A 16,469-nucleotide genomic window follows, 5' to 3' on the forward strand; every position below is an offset into this window, starting at 1 on the left:
AGGTTAAGATCTTTCCTGGTAAGCCAGCTCATGGTGCTACACAGAATATTAGAAATGGGTTAGATCAATATGTAAGAGCTAGCCAATAAGAGGCTGGAACTAATGGGCTAGGCAGTGTTCAAAAGAATACAGTTTCCGTGTAATTATTTTAGGGCATAAGCCATGCGGGTGGCCGGGTGCCGGGGACGCAGCCCCGCCGCTCTTATTACAACACAAATTACCTCTAGATCACTGAGTAACAAGAAGCAGACAGTTGGCATACTCCAGATTGTTGACTTAGGTGTCTGTCCCACTTGATCCCTGTCTTGCCCGGTCTCCACAGTCATTAAGTCCCAAAGAAATCACACAAAGGTCTAAGTTAATTATAAACTGATTGGCCCATTAGCTCAGGCTTCTTACTAATTAATTCTTATAACTTATATCAGCCCATAATTCTTGTCTATGTTAGCCAAGTGACTTGGTACCTTTTTTGGTGAGGCAGACACATCTTGCATCCTGGTAACAACTACAGACTGAGCTTTCCTATTCCCAGAATTCTCCTGTTCTTGTTGCCCCGCCTCTACTTCCTGCCTAGTTGTCCTGCCTATACTTCCTGCCTGGCTACTGGCCAATCAGCGTTTTATTAAAATACGATTGACAGGGTATAGACCCTTATCCCACAGCACTAGATCCTGGATATCCAAGAGAGAAGCAATTCTGTCCCAGATACACTATGAAACCATCACATTCTTTGGTTCACAAAGTGGTTTATGAATGAATGAAAGAATTCCACTTTCTGGCTTATTATAAGCATTATTATAATTTGGTACCAGTCCAACCGAATGCCGTGTTATTAAGTAATTTTGTAGGATGGGTAAGAACGGCAAAGCTTTTGTTTCTTATTTCTTCGCTTTATTTGGGAAAATATAAATTAAGTTCTGAAATTTCATATTGCATAAGTGAAACTGGAAATGAAATTTGCAGACCTTTTTGGTTCACACAGTTCCCAGAACACACTCATGTTTCAGTATCATTGTGGAAGGTTCCCGTATTTTCGTTTTTGCCTCTATTGAGTGTCAGGCTCAAAGAAACATGGCTGCTTGAGCGATAAAGCCATCTCTGGTAGACTGAATGCTTTCGAGATGTATCCACGTGTGTAAGAGCCACAGACTAATAAACAGGTACCCATATGCATTTCACTTACATGAATTTAACTGACCATGAGTCATATGAAATATTATATAAGTACTTAAAAATTAATGACCCCTCTGTTTCTGATTCCCCTCAGTTTGATTCTGGCTATGGGTACTTTGGTTGACAACTTTTTTCTTGGGGAGCAACATAGAATTCCATGAGAAGCCCAAAGAAATGCTCCGTTTCTTGAGGGGTTAATGTAAGATGAGGATGGCAAAGAACAGTGGACAGCTGAAAATGAGGAGAAGGCAGATTTGGGCCCAGTAGGTCCCATCCTCACACAAGGACGAGGCACGTGGAAAAGCAAGATGCTAGTGGGGGCTGTTCCCAAGTTTTCCTCTCCATGAATCATGGGGTGTGTTTGTTAAAGCAGCAGAACGAACACGCACACACACATACATGCACACACACACACACACACACGCACACGCACACATACACACACACACAGTAGTAGGAAGTGAGAGTAAGTGCATCCTTTTTTTTTCCAGTTAGGAGCGTGAATGACTAAATATATAATTAGGTTCGTTACTTTCCTTCTGTTGAGAGGTGGGCAGCTTGATAATAGTTGACTATTAGAATAAAGGTGGAACACCATTCTGTTTTTTTGTTTTGTTTCTCTGTGTAGCTCTGACTGTCCTAGAACTCACTCTGTAGACCAGGCTGGCCTCGAACTCACAGAGATCCGCCTGCCTCAGCCTCCCGAGTGCTGGGATTAAAGGAGTGCGCCACCACCGCCCGGCTTCGTTCTAGTTATTTTAACGATGGTTGAATTAAAGCAAAATGACAAAGAAATCCATGTGACCCGTTAGCTACTGCCTGGTTCCCCAGCCGACTTCTACGGTGTCAGCTCTCACATAGGTTTCCTCTTCCCTTCTCTATCAGTTTTTGTTTTAAATTACTTAATCTTTATATTTAAATGTTTGTGTGTTTTTGAGAATGGGTCTCACTATGTAGCCCAGGCTAGTCTTGAGCTAGTGCTTTTCCTGCCTTGGTTTTCCAGTTGCTGGGGTTACCACATAAACTCCCGCCTTCAGCTTGCCAGATTATTTTTTAAAGTCTAACTAAGCCTCACTGTGGGGAAAGACCGAGCCTGCCCTTGTTGGGGAGCAGAGAGACCTTGATGTCCAGTTCTGGCACTCTGTGATAGAGAGGCGTATTCGTGCCGCTGTGGGCATAGGCGTCCTCCTAAACACTGCCACCACAGGGAAGGACTGAGCGTCTCCGCAGGCGTCCCCGGTGGACAAAAGTGGGTCCTCTTGTCATTTTGAGATCTTCATATATTTATTAGTTAATAATGGGATGATTTTGAGACTTCTGCTCCTTGATCTCAGCTGTGCCATGCTTTATGATCAGATGTATTTTCATGTGTAGGCTACAGGAAGGAGGACTTTGAGGAGCAGAGACGATGGGTAGAGGGATATGAACACTTTATCCCGTCTAGTGCTGAGATCTGAGAATACGCGTCCTGATAACTGTTACTGTTTTTGCTAACTTCAGGGAATCTCTTGGGTATCACCACTTAACTAGCAGTTTTAAAGTAGAGAACACAATTCAACTTATTCAGGTAGAGTCACTGTCTTAGTCAGGGTTCTGTTACTGTGAGGAGACACCGTGACCACGGCAACTGTTACAAAGGAAACATTTAACTGGGACTGGCTTACAGTCAGGGGTTCGGTTCGTTATTGTCATGGCAGGAAGCATGGCAGTGGACAGGCAGATGGCGCTGGAGAAGGAGCTGAGAAATCTACCTCTGGATCCACATACAACAAGAAGAGTGACCCTGGGCCTGGCTTGGAGCATCTGAACCCTCAAAGCTCACTCCTAGTGGTACACTTCCTCTAACAAGGCCACACCTACGCTAACAAGACCAAAGGTCCTAATCGTGCCGCTTTCTGTGAACCTAAGGGGGACCCCAGCCACTCATAGTTGTGGTAAACAGTGCAGTTGGTCAAATGACACTTGTTTTTTTGATTGAACTATGTTCCCTTTACTGATTGATGTACGTGCCATTGTTTGGCGCACCAACTGGCAGACCTTCATTTATTCTGATGTGGAAGTTGTCTGCTATACTTAGAAAGTCAAAGAAAAAAAATTAAAGATCCCTTCCTGAGAAAAATAAAGTTGGGTACTTGCCATTTTTTTTTTCCGAAGTAGAATTTTAATGAAGGACAAGCCAACCAATTCAGTGTCGAGTTTTTATTCAATATTGTCAAATGTGAAGGCTTAATGCCTCTTTCAAACGACAGTACTCAAAGCCACTGTGGTTGGACCCCGTGTACTTGGGAGGCCTCTTGGTCCAGGGTGTCAGAGCTGCAGTGGCAGGGAGACACCTGGGAAATCTCTTGTAGTGCAGGGCATCGCCTGTCAGACGCAACTTGAGGACCTCAGTCCCTGACCTTTCTCTGCCTTCATCTGCCTTTTGGAAGGCATCTGTAAGTGCAGCGGATCCCTGGGATCATTGGCAGAGGGCAGGTGATACTTCCTCTCCGACTGCGTGCTCCCCTGACAGCGGCAGGATGGAGGCCAAAGGGACTCTATAAACCGCCAACTCCAGTGTGTTAGCCAGCTGTGACAAAGCCCATAAGAACCCGACTTTAGATGAAAGAAAAACTCATTCGGGTTGAGGCTTTCTGAGAGTCTAGTCCGTAGGCAGCCAGTCAGTTGCTCTCAGACCTGTAAAAAGACAATAGCGTCACAGAGGAGGAGAGCTGCTCACCTGAGGGTAGCCAGGAAACAGCGCCCCAGTGACATATCGATCCGAACTAGGCCCTGCTTCCCAGCCCCCTGTTTAGCTCTGTGCTCCTGGCTGGTGGGGTTTGCACTTCCGCAACCCAGCCACCTCTCAGGAGCCTGACCAGATGGGAACACTCAGCCCTCAACCCATGAGCCTTTGGAGACATTTGCAAGCCAGAACGCCAGCTAGATACTCTGTTGCGCTAGCCGGTGACATTTTAGGATATTCAGCGTTTTGCTTAAGGAAAGGCAACTCTCCCTCGAAAACCTTCTCAAGAGCCGAGAGCTTTCTTCTTCTGTGTTAACTTAGCATTCACAAATGCCAGCGCAGACAGATCTTCAGAATTTTCCTTAATGTTTTTTTTGCATTTGTTTACTTGTGCATGCACATGTCACAACACACATCACGTGTACATGGAAGGCAGAGGACAGTACACAGGGTCAGCTCTCACCTTTCACTGCATGGGTTCTGGGCATCAGATGAAGTCTGATATGACGGCACGCGTCTTTACCTGCTGAGGCATCTTGGGAGCCCAACGTAATAATGTTAGGTGCAGTTTGACTTGTGTTCTTCCACTGTGGTCACCATCTCGTGAGTCAGGCAGGGGCTTTCTTTGTTTCATCTGATTTTTCTTTTGCTTTTAATGCCTCATGTTCTAGCGAAGCATACAGGGGCTCCAGAAGATACAGAGCCACAGCCAAAGTCACCTCTCTGACTCCCCTCCTGCTGCCTCTCAGCAGAACGGCCCTGTTGGCATGAAATCCATCCTGTTGCAGGCATCCTCGTGGTTGGAGGGCTAGGGTTATTAAGACAAGTTAAATTGGCATAACCCTGTTTATTCGTATATACAAAACCATTCTTAACCTCCCGTATTGGTTCGTGCCAAGGCCAAGTTCAGGAGGAGAAAGACACAGTGACAGTGAACCCCGCCCACCTTGCTTTGCAGCTATAGCCTGCTTCTTCCTTGTTTTGTCTTAGCCAACAGGAGCGGGTGGATTTGCTGGTGAATTAAGAATGAGACTCTGTGGATGGATCTTAGTCTTCTGGCCATGGTGGTTTTTCGTTTGTTTTGTTTTTAGGTAGGAACCCTAAGCAATGATTCCCAAGCCTGGCTTCTTAGCAGCCTCTCGTAGGATCCTCTCCACAGGGCTTGGGTTTCATAGGCCAGAACGAGGCTCACGATTGATCTGGGGTGACAATGAAGCTCATACGCATTTAATGAGACCAGCCTTAGTAGCAGCATCCTTGCAATGGGAGAAGAGTTAGTTTCTGCCCTTTTCCTTCCTCCCGGATCCTCACAGGGTATTTGGCTTGAATGCCATGCTAATTATATGTACAATCAGTACCGATATCTCAGTTTCTCCTCGTCCAATTGCCCTTTCATTCATGTGACATATTTCTGACATGCCTGAATATTCTATGGGGCTCATATAAGCTGCCATCATTATTCATTGCCATGTGTGTTGTGACTGTAAGTCTGCCTTTGATCCAGTGCATGAAGCACTTGTCTGCCGAGAGAGTTACCTCTCATGTACTGGTCCCTTGGCTTCTCCCATAGCCGTTAAAATGATGGTGGCATATTTCAGATTTCGTTTCGCAGTATCTGAATATGACATTTCCAAAAAAAAAAAAAAATGCAGATGAAGGAGCTGTCCAGACATCTCTTAAGTGTGAAGTGTCTGAGACCTGTGAATCATGGGCATTATAAGACTTAATAGGATACACGATGTGCATCTCGTGTACACATATGGGAACACAGAGAGTGAAAAACCATTAGAATATCCCGAAGGGAATGAAAGCTAACACTCTCCGCGTCAAAAGCGTCCATTGGTTTCGCCGATGTCGTCCATGTTTGCGCTCACATCTCTTACTACTTAGTGAATGACTGTGCGGTCTGTCGAGTTGGAACGTGGATAAAAGTCTACAACATAGCCAGATATGACGGAGCACACCTTTAATCCCAGCACTTGGGAGGCAGAGGCAGGAGGATCTCTGTGAGTTCGAGGCCAATGTGGTCTACATAGCAAGCTCCTGGACAGCCAGGGCTATTGTAGAATTCCAAAAGGCGCATAACAGGAAGGTACTTCTTGCCTTCCTGTGGCCCCTTTCCTTAGATAGTTTACATGCCATCATTATAACATCCTTAAGATAAGGCATTATATAGACTGAGATTGCGGGAAACAGAGTATGCCTGAAGATTATTCTGGAATATGTAATAGGAAGCACGAGATGGATAAAATTTCCCAAGTCTGTGGAGCCAGGTAGTGGAGTACCTGCAATGCCAGACCCTCAGGAAGCTCTACTAAAGCCCCTTAGCTCCCTTCTGAAAAAATGGGTAATGAATTAAGATGTGGAATGTGGTATTTGTTTTAGCTCTTTAGTGGGTATTTCTTACTCCAGAGTAGGCAGGGACATTAGCTAAGTGTGTTCTGAAAAGCCAACGAGTCTAACAGAGTGTGCATTCCCTGTGCCTTGGATTATTGGGGGTGTTGGAGCAAGATAGGGATGGGGGAAAACCTTTATTCCAATGTATTTCTAAGTGGAAAGGAGGAAGGAGAGGAGGAAAGGAAGGGGAGGAATGATTGGGAGACCAGAATAAGAGTCCTTGTTTGTGTTACCTGCCAAAATTAGTCCTTTAATTTGAAATTCTCTCAGACAATTGTCAAAGCTAGAAACAATAATAAGAAAATCTATCACAGATGAGAAATTCCTAACCAGCGCTCAAAGTGACCCCGAATAAGTCCCTGTGACACTTCTCCCGTTGGCGCTGTTCTTCCGTGTGACGGTTCTCAACAGTGCTCTTAGGAAATAAATAACTAAATGCCAACCATATTTTTTTTATAGCCTGGCCGATATTTTGGCTGTTTTTCAGGAGAATTGGAATTTTCAAAATTAAATAAAGGTTTATAAAATGCCAACTTCAGAAAGTTTTATTTAATTTGTGGAATAATTTTGTTCGCCCTGTTTTTTTCCCCTCCCCTCTCTCTTTCGCTCTGCAACAGGGCCTTTATTAATTTAGCCTAGTTACTTGGTGCTTATATTAAATAACCTAATAAAAATCAGAGTTGTAACATAACGGTTCCCAAATGTGAGACAGCGTCTATTACACGGGACAAAATCTCTATGTAGCACAATGTTAAAACATGTATAGAATTACAGGACACCAAATGCTACTGTATACATATGTGTGTGTTTGTGTGTGTGTGTGTGCGCGCGCGCGAGCGTGCGCGCATATGTGTTTGTGTGTGTGTGTATGTGTGTTTGTGTGTAGAATATTCTTAAACTGTAAGGCTATTTCTAAAAAGTTGAGAAATGCTGTTTATTACTTATAGAAACTGCTCTAAAGTTAATTTTAGTTTTTAAATACAAATAATCTTCCTTGTAATTTTCCTTAGTATGATTTAAAAATCAATCAGTTAGCTGTTTTCAAAATTATTATTTTATGTGTATGTGTGGTTTGCCTGTATATATATCTGTGTGCACTACATGCGTGCCTGTTGCCCACAGAGCCTAGAAGAGGACATGGGGTTGCCTGTAACTGGAGTTACAGATGGTTGTGAGCCACCACCATGTAGATATAGGGAATTGAACCCAGTTCCTCTGCAAGAGCAGCCCCTGCTTTTAGTGTCTGAGCCATCTCCCTAGCCCCTAGGTTAACGTCCTTCTGAATTCAAACTTTGGCAAGCAATACTCAGACTGTTGCAAGTGGATGGATCAAACATGTGTGGGGAATGGAAATCATGTGTGTGCACTCATGTAAACATGTGTGTATGTGTGCATTGTGCCCTGTTGATTTCTAGATAAATGTATATATATGTATGTGTATATGTATGTATGTGTATATGTATGTGTGTATGTGTATAACTATAGAGCCTCAACATTTATCAATGGTGGAGTTGTTTGTTTTTGTTTGGCATTTGTTTATGTGCTGTTACAAATACAGGATTACATATACTACAGACTCCCAGGCCAGTGTGTTTAGAGACTTCATTAATGTGTGTACCTTCCAAAGGCAGCCGAATAAAGCACAACACCTGGAGAACACTATTGAATTTCCACGTTCTTTTCTTTGGATGCAAAGCAGTTGGGATGTGTAGCGCCTCAAAATTAAAAGTGGAAGGTGTTGAAGAGAGGTTCTGCTCCAGTAAGTTATGTTGGGGTTCTGTGAAGCTGTGATGAAGAAGAAAGACATTTCTGCTTCCTGTTTGCCTTCTCTTTCTCTGTCAGCACCGGGTATCATCCCACCATAGGTGGGATATTAACCACAATGTATGACTTCAATTCCCTGCTCCAGTCTGGTGATACACCACAGCCAGGCCACAGGTTAGAAGCACAGGCTGAATTAATATGCCCTGCCGGGTGGCGATTTCCTATGAACCGATCTATGGATAAATAATTCTAGGTTCTTATTCTATAGGACAGACAGCTTTTAGTTTCTTTAGCAAAGCACAGCCCAACAACAGAAAATTATATGCGGGAGCGTGGGGACACAGTCGCTCGGAGGAGGGTAAGCAGATGCAATCAATGCCACCAGTTCCGTTTGTACAAGGGTCTCATCGGCAGTTGGTGTCTTGTGGAAATAATACCGAGAAGCAGAAGCCCCCAAGGCTTAGTTATTCCGAGCCTGGAGTTTTTATTGACACTCTTGCCGAGATCTTTTCCAGGGAGTTATGAGATATATAAACTCCAGCCTTTGGATATTAAAGCTAATGTCTCGTTTCTTCCCCTCAGGTTGAGTTTTCAGTTTTGGAATTAGCGCCAGGGCATACCTGGAATAAAGAAAGTTGTCCATGGTGCAGAATTGCAACGATGCTGTTGCTGTCTTGCTCAGTTGCGTGCGTCTGTCTCCTAGATCCCTCCACGTCACTGTGGGCTGTGAGAACTTCTGTGTACTCACAGATGACATGACACATGACTTCATGGCACGCGATGGCTCTTGCATTGGAGGTACATGAGCAGAAGTATCATCCTGGCTGATTTGGGACGTAGTTGTACTTAGTTGTGTGTTGAGTAGTAAGAAGCTTCTTGACTCAAACTCCATACAGGATGCATTGGCTTGTGTTTGCATATTCATGATTCATAGAGACACCTGAGAAACTTTCCCTTCATGGATGACCAGGACTGCATGCCAACCCGTGTGAGCTTCCCTTGGTTATACTCTATATCGCCATTTTAATGGCTGCTGTTCTTTTGGAGACAAGGCCACGCATGCGCAGAAAATACAGTCTCCAAGTGGACTACAAACCCCAGTGGTACAATGAAAAACCACGCACGCGGAGGACATTTTCTCCCAAAATGCCCAGAGCCCTTTAAAAATGGGCGTTCCAACCCGCCCCTTCTCCTTTTCCCTTCCGTCTCTTCACTCCCGCTCCTTGTATGTTACCCTCCCCCATTAAAGTTTACCCACGTGGGACCCCGCGTGTCTCGTCTCTCCTTCCCCAACCCCGCGTGTCTCGTCTCTCCCTCCCGAACAACAACCCCGCATAAAAAATAATAACAATGGCTTCCTCAAATCTTCCGTTCTGTGCTGTTCAGTGATAGTTGGAGGTATCCCCCACTCTTTGATTTTTATATATTAAAGGTTAATCATTTTAAAGACAGGAATTGTGCTCTGATTTAGCAGAGTATGTGGTTTCTCTTAGACTAAAAACCGGTAAAATACTGAAGACACAGCACAAGTGCTGCTGATGGCCCCCCCGTGAAATGTCACCCCTTTGACTCTTGAAGGATATTACATTGGGAGACCAAACAAGTGGTTTCCATTGTTGTATCTTTTTAATTTTAGACAAAAATTGCTTCCATTTCCAACTTAATTTTATGTCACTAATGGGACATTTACCTACAATTGCATTTTGTTATTTGGTCTGAATGCATTATACAGAGAGTAGATTGGCATTCTGTATTTCAGAGTGAACAGATTTGTCTGGATACAAACAGTTTTATTTATATTGTGCCCGACTCAATCGTGTTAACATTCGTATGAATTTCAGCTCCAAGAGAAAGGCCCCTAATTTGTGATTCAGGGACCTTGGAGCTGCATCTGCGATAGTCTTGGACATGGGGCACTCCGGATGTTCACAGATGTTGTGTTTCTTGGAAATAGTGGGGTGCTTGGGGGACATCGTTGGTGTCTGCAGTGGCTCCTTGTGGGACCACTTTCCCCAGGGACCTCCCAGGTGTAGCCAACTCTTCTGTCTTCTGTTTGCGCATTGGTTTCATTTATTACTTGTTTTCAGAATAAACGTCAATGCACCGATTGACATATGATGGCGAGTGAACATAACCCTGCCCAAGGGACTTGTCCTGGCATGGGGAATTGGCGCAGGGGCTCATGCTCAGAGCAGCGGGGCTGAGTAGGCAGGTCGAGCGGTCTGATGAAGCCCGGTTCCTAATCCCGGCTGGTCCCCACTGATTTTTAAAGCCACTTTTAACAATGACTCTCTGAAGATGAACAGATGGTTCTAGAAAGCACCGGGTGTTGTGTGCTCACATCTCTAATCCCTGCACTCGTGAGGCCGAGGCAGGAGGATCATGAGTTTGAGCAAACCTGGGCTATATCGTAGTCAGACCCTGCCTCAAAAATGGACAGAGAAACAGACAAAAAACCAAACCAAAACAAATAAGAAGACTTGGTACTTGTAAAGTACTGTAAAAGAATATTGTGGTGAAACTCACAAGCCACGCACGGGTTCTCTCAAGCACCTGTGTCGAGCAAAGACCCCTTGGGATGGCTGCTTAGTCCTTGTCCTAGATTAGAGGCTGAAGAACGTACAAGATTCTAGGAGCAGCTACAGGAGATCAGTGCTCTCTAGGTAGAGTTAGAGTGTGATGCCCTTTCACAACAGGAAAAGGGGTCTCCCGGTACTGAAGGTCCACCCGGTGCCAGACTGGACACGCGCACACGCCCGCCTGTGTGTCAGAATAACCAGACTAGCATTTTTCTCCGTTCACACTCTGGAGTTAGGAAGCTTCGACTGAAGTGTTACAGGCAACATCTGTATTCCGGTGATTCTGCTCGGATTATTGAGATTTCCCTAATACTCTGAATCAGGAACTGTCTCTAGGGGGCCTAGGTCAGTTTTCTTATCTTGTCTCCCTTGCAGGATTTGGTGACCCTACCCCAAAGGCTGGAATGACACCGCTAATTGTAGTTAATCACACCTGGTGCAGAAATTGTTTATTCCCGTCTGGTTCTTTCTTCTCATCCAGCCTCCTCCAGGAGACATTCATCTCCTGTCGCTTTGCTTAGGCGCTCATATCTCTTGTGTCCTCACTCAGAAATGTGCACAGACGTGTGTCGTCCCCCCCCCCCCCACTTGAGCATTTGTTATGGCGTGGTAATCCCTGTGTATTGCAAGCCTCCTAGCAGTGCAGAAGGTGGGCGTGGTCATCATCCCCACTTTGTAGACAAGAAAGCTGGCATGTGGAGAAACTGAACAACTGGCCCCAAATCTCAGTCGGTAAAGAGTGACTCTCAACTTGCCGCCAATCACCAGCCTGTGCTGGAGGAACTGAGGCAGGCGTTCAGAGCCATCCGAAGTGTGTATGCTTCTCTCCAGCCTTCCCTTAGGAAGCTCTGTCCTAAGGGCATTGCATGCACGTTACAGGAAGTACTTTTCCATCCCATTTTACAGATGAGCGGCTTGAGGCATGGAGAAATGAAGTAATTGCTAGAGTCACATGGTTAGAAGCCAGTGGAAGCCAGGGCCAATCAGCAGCGATCTCCCTGGAAGCCCGCGCACGCTCACAATTGCTGGGGTACTGCTTCCCAGTTTGGTTTCTTCAATTAACATTTGACTACTATTCTAAGTAATATTTTTGTCATTTGTTTTAATCAGGGAAGGAGATCGTTGCAAAGGGGTGTTTTCCAGAGTGGTTAGTGCACTCACTCACCCTCGCTGGAGGGAAGGCACACTGAAGAGAGAGACTCTAACTCTTCTGCCCCAGGGGGACAGTTGAGGAGACACTGTGGCCTCTAGATGTGTGGAGAAGGAAAATCGTGCCCTGCCCCCCTTGCCCGAGAGAACAGCGAGTACCCTCTGTTCCCTTGAAGCTGTAGCTTGGAACAGATGCTCTCTGTGGCCTCTCTGTGGTGGTGTCCATTGCTGTGAAGCACCCGAGTGTCTGGTTCAAGCCCAGACAAGTCTCCTTCTGGCTCACCAAGGTGGGGAGGGAGTTCACCTTCCCGGAGAGATATGTCTTCAGTCTATTTCTTCATGCACCCCCTCCGAGGGAAGTTGAATATGATTTATTTTATACATACTGGAGAACCTTTTGTGTGTGTTGGTGTTTTTGAGACAGAGCATCATTATGAAGCCCAGTCAGCTTTGGATTTTTTGATATTTCTCCATCTTTTGGGGGGTTATAGGCGTGTGCTTCCATACCCAGCTTTTGTATGTATGTGTGTGTGTTTGTATGTGTATATGTGTGTCATGCACGTGTGTTCAGTGCGCATGTATGTATATATGTGTGCAAGCGTGTGCACATCTGCTCACATGTGCGAGCGCACTTGTAGGTCACAGTTAGACATCGCGTGTCTTCCTTCATCACTCACCTTATTTTCCGAAGCAGGGCCTCTCACTGAGTCTGCAGTGAGTCTCACTGACCAGCTAAACTGACTGGTCAGCAGTTTCAGGGACTGGCCTGTCTCCTGTCCTTGCTCTAGGTTGCAGGTACACACCACTGTGTCCAGCCTTTGTGTGAGTGCTGAGGATCTGAACTCAGTTCCCAGGCTTACCCAGCAGGCATTTTCCTGACTAAGATAGGGCCCCCCTTTGCTGTGACAAAGTCTTTCCATATAGCTCAGACTAGCCTCGAAATCACTGGATAGCCTAGGGTGACTGTGAACTTACTGCGATTACAGGCATTTGCTACCGTGCCCGGCAAGCATCATTTACATACAATAAAAATATTCATATGAAGAGGCTGGTTTGATGCATTTTGACAAATCGAGACACATGCAGCCACTAGCCCAGACAGGCAAACCCTTCCCGGTGAATTCTCTTGCCTGCTCAGCTCAGTCTCTCTTCTGTTCCCATAGATTAGTCTTGCTTCTCCTGGGCTTGATATAAATGAAGTCACGCAGCTATATTTGGTTGTGTCTGGCTGCACTGTGGAATCCTCCTTAAAAATAAAAAACCACCGTCATACACGGCAGGATGCATGTCGTGCCGGGAAGTTTGCAGGGCTCATTTTCTTCAGATGACCTTCCCAGTCACAGTAACCAAAGTTACTGGCAGATCCTTTTCTGTGCCCATCACACAACACAGCCGACATCCGTTTTCTCCTCTGTTCTCTTGTAATTAAAACAATACGCCTTTAAGGTATGATCGCTTTATGTTTAACCTGTGGGTGATCGTCATAACGATTTTTTTTTTAAAGGAAGTGAAAATTGCACAACAGTTTTCTTAGAAAGGTAGCAGTCAGATGTGTTTCGCCATGTCTAGAAAAGGAGGATGGAGGCAGATCTGCCCTCTCGGGGTGGCTGTCCAGCAGGCCGAGGATGCTCATTTCGTGTCTCCTCTGTGCTGCGTGCTGTGCACTTTTCATTGTCACGGGAGGAAACGTTAGGGAAGCTATCCCCCATGAAAAACAGCTTTTCTTGGCAGGGGAAGGAGGGCTCCAGGAGCCAGAACTGGAGACATACGGCACCATGAATGAGAGTCGCGCTGCCTAGCTGGGGCCGGGTCCAGGCACTATTTATACTGTAGCATATTCAGGAGCAGATTGTTAAGTCTTAATACTGAAACAGTGTATCATTTTAATATTTTTGTTCTGCTTCCTCCCTGTTTTCAAGCATTATGTCAGGCATTGTGCGTTCATTTCTTTCCGTCTTGGACAGGACGTGGCCCTCACCAGAAAGGTCATTTCCAACCCTTGGAGTTTTGCCTCTCAGCTCCAGAGTCATTTTGGGAATCTCTTAACAGTACCTTTGGTGGTGCAGGTGTTCTCTCTTCAATGATAAATACATATATGTATGTATTTTAAAGGAACAATGTAGTTCGACTCACCTGTGTCGTCAAAAGGAAAAATAAAAATGCTGTTTTTCTTCTATCTCTAAAACATAACGTTTTTATATGTGACAATTTCTGACATCCCGTGGCGACCATCAGAGTTTTCATAGCACGGAAATAAAAAATTTTGTTACCCTATGTCATTTGTGAAATGAGTGTCTCTATTTTTCCTCATCAAGTTTCTCGGTGCCCCGCGCTCCAGACCAGAGGGGCCCATCTGCCCATCTGGTGAATAAGCCAGCATTTCTCAGTGCTGTCCGGGCACCCATGAATCTTCCAGCAATAGGGGTTACCTTTTCTTGCAGTCCAAGCTAGCCCAGGATAGCTTTGTTCTGTCTATCACTCAGGCTTGCCACAGACAGCAGGAAGCCCACAGGGGAAAGGAGCCATTGTCATTCTAAAAAGAACCCAGGCATAAAAACCAAGAGGCAGCTGAAGGCTTCTTTGCTATTCTGAGCTGCTACACTTGGCCCTGAAGGCAAGGTGAGGCTCCTGGGGGGCTGCCTTTCCTGTGTGCCCCTGGGGTCACACCACACTCAGAGTGTGACGGGGGAGCATGGAGACTACACAACAGTTTTCTTGTTCAATTCAAAACCAAGTCTTATATTTAGGTGAAGCCTGCTTTTTTTTTATTTTATTTTTATTTTTTGTCTATGAAATCAGCCATCTTGTATATTTAATCATGTATATTTAGCATCAGTCTTAAGTTAGACTGTGAAACAAGACTTTGGAGAAGGGGAATATCCTTATGGTTTTCTAAGTAATTCAAGGCACAGAGAAACATAGAAGAATCAATTGTCTATGGCTAAACCTCATCCTTCCCATGCCCTATCTCCCCACAAAGTTCCCTAACTCAGTTGGAGCCAGAGAAGAAAGCCTCGTTGCCTGTAGATTCTCAGAGTGGGCGTCCAGTGGTAACCATTGGACGGCCTTCTTGATGCTGAACACGCTGTGGAAGGGTTTAACACATAGCGGATATATGTTTATTGTGTTTCTCTTCCCTGTGCAGGAATAATCAAGCTGGGGAGGTGGAACCCCCTCCCGCTCAGTTATGTGACAGACGCCCCTGACGCAACCGTGGCCGACATGCTTCAAGACGTCTATCACGTTGTGACGTTGAAGATCCAATTACAAAGGTGTGTATGTCGGAGCGTCTGTCTGCTTCCTCGCAGAGGCCCTGCGTGGATCTCAGATTCACTGTGGAGACCAGCTTGTCTCCCTTCATTTCCAGACAGCGGGTGAATGGGGGGGGGGCAGTGAGCAGGGGGTGCCACCCTGGGCATCTTTTTTTGTTTTGTTTTGTTTTTCGAGACAGGGTTTCTCTGTGGTTTGGAGCCTGTCCTGGAACTAGCTCTGTAGACCAGGCTGGTCTCGAACTCACAGAGATCCACCTGCCTCTGCCTCCCGAGTGCTGGGATTAAAGGCGTACGCCACCTGGGCATCTTTATAGTCCACAATCCAACTGGTTTATGCTGTCATCAGAGGCACTGAACTGGTCACCCAGGGACTGCTTGATCAATCATTAAAAGTCTTTAGGGCAGGGGAAAGAGGGCTCCACACAGCCCTTCTTCTCATGGCTTCTCTGGGCTTTCTTAGAAGCCAACAGCAGAACAAGTGCTGAAGCATCCAATCCCTCTGCTGGCTGAGAGTTTTCTTCTTCCAGGGCCGTAGAGGTCTCTTTCCCTCTGGGGTGGCCACTCAGTGAAAGCGAGCCCGTGATCTGTAGCAGGATCCAGAACGCTGTGCAACTCCCAGCGTCTCGAGGCTCTGTGTACCCTTCCCCTCCAAAGTGCCTGCGAGTTGTGCTTTAAGCAATGGGGTCCTTCAGTGTAAGATTTTTAAAATTGCATTTTTGCTTTAGCAGGAACCCATCACCTCTATTCTTTTCTAGCAACTCTAGAGAGTCTTTTCTAAAAGTTTATAATAATAATAATAATAATTATTATTCTGGGAAAGGTGAGCCTTTGTGCTTTGGCTTTGATGGGAGTGTGCTGACATTTAACCTTAGGAAGACCCATAATGAATCTGTGCTGGGAAAGCCATTCCCACAGTGCTATGTCATTTCACCAGTGCTTCGAAAGAGCTGATGTTTAGAAACAGTGGCAAATTTCGTGGGCTGTTAGGCTGTGGGGTTCCCCTGCTGGGGTCTACTGAAGTCTGCAGAAGGAAGACCACAGAAGGGACGCGTGCTCCCCTTCCTTCTCTCGGAAGCCTCCTAAATGTCCTACTGTGGCACTGGCAGGGGACCTGTGTGTCCCCTGCAGCCAGGACCGTGGAAGAGGGTCGCCTGCTGCTCACTCTTGCCCTGTTTTGCAGTTGTTCGAAGTTGGAAGACTTGCCTGCGGAGCAGTGGAACCATGCCACAGTCCGCAATGCCTTAAAGGAACTGCTCAAAGAGATGAACCAGAGCACATTAGCCAAAGAATGCCCTCTCTCCCAGGTCAGTGTCTCCTCCGGGGGCATCTTCTACTCGCCGTCTCTGCAGTCACACTGCATTTCGGGGGCCCATGGAGAGGGGGGTGCTTTCGGTTTCAGGGTAAAAGTCA

At 45.8% G+C, this 16,469-nt stretch overlaps 1 protein-coding gene across 3 annotated transcripts in view; it reads left to right on the forward strand.

Annotated features, from left to right (window-relative positions):
• The window catches only part of Satb2 (SATB homeobox 2), a 213,463-nt gene that overhangs the window by 56,469 nt on the left and 140,525 nt on the right, over positions 1 to 16,469 (forward strand). For all 3 annotated transcript variants that reach the window (XM_057758803.1, XM_057758805.1, XM_057758804.1), the window contains 2 exons: positions 14,933 to 15,059; positions 16,240 to 16,363. In XM_057758803.1, the coding sequence (XP_057614786.1) occupies positions 14,933 to 15,059; positions 16,240 to 16,363 (251 nt within the window). The remainder of the gene's footprint in view (positions 1 to 14,932; positions 15,060 to 16,239; positions 16,364 to 16,469) is intronic.

Source organism: Chionomys nivalis, chromosome 26, assembly GCF_950005125.1.
Source record: "Chionomys nivalis chromosome 26, mChiNiv1.1, whole genome shotgun sequence".
Lineage (NCBI taxonomy): Eukaryota > Metazoa > Chordata > Mammalia > Rodentia > Cricetidae > Chionomys > Chionomys nivalis.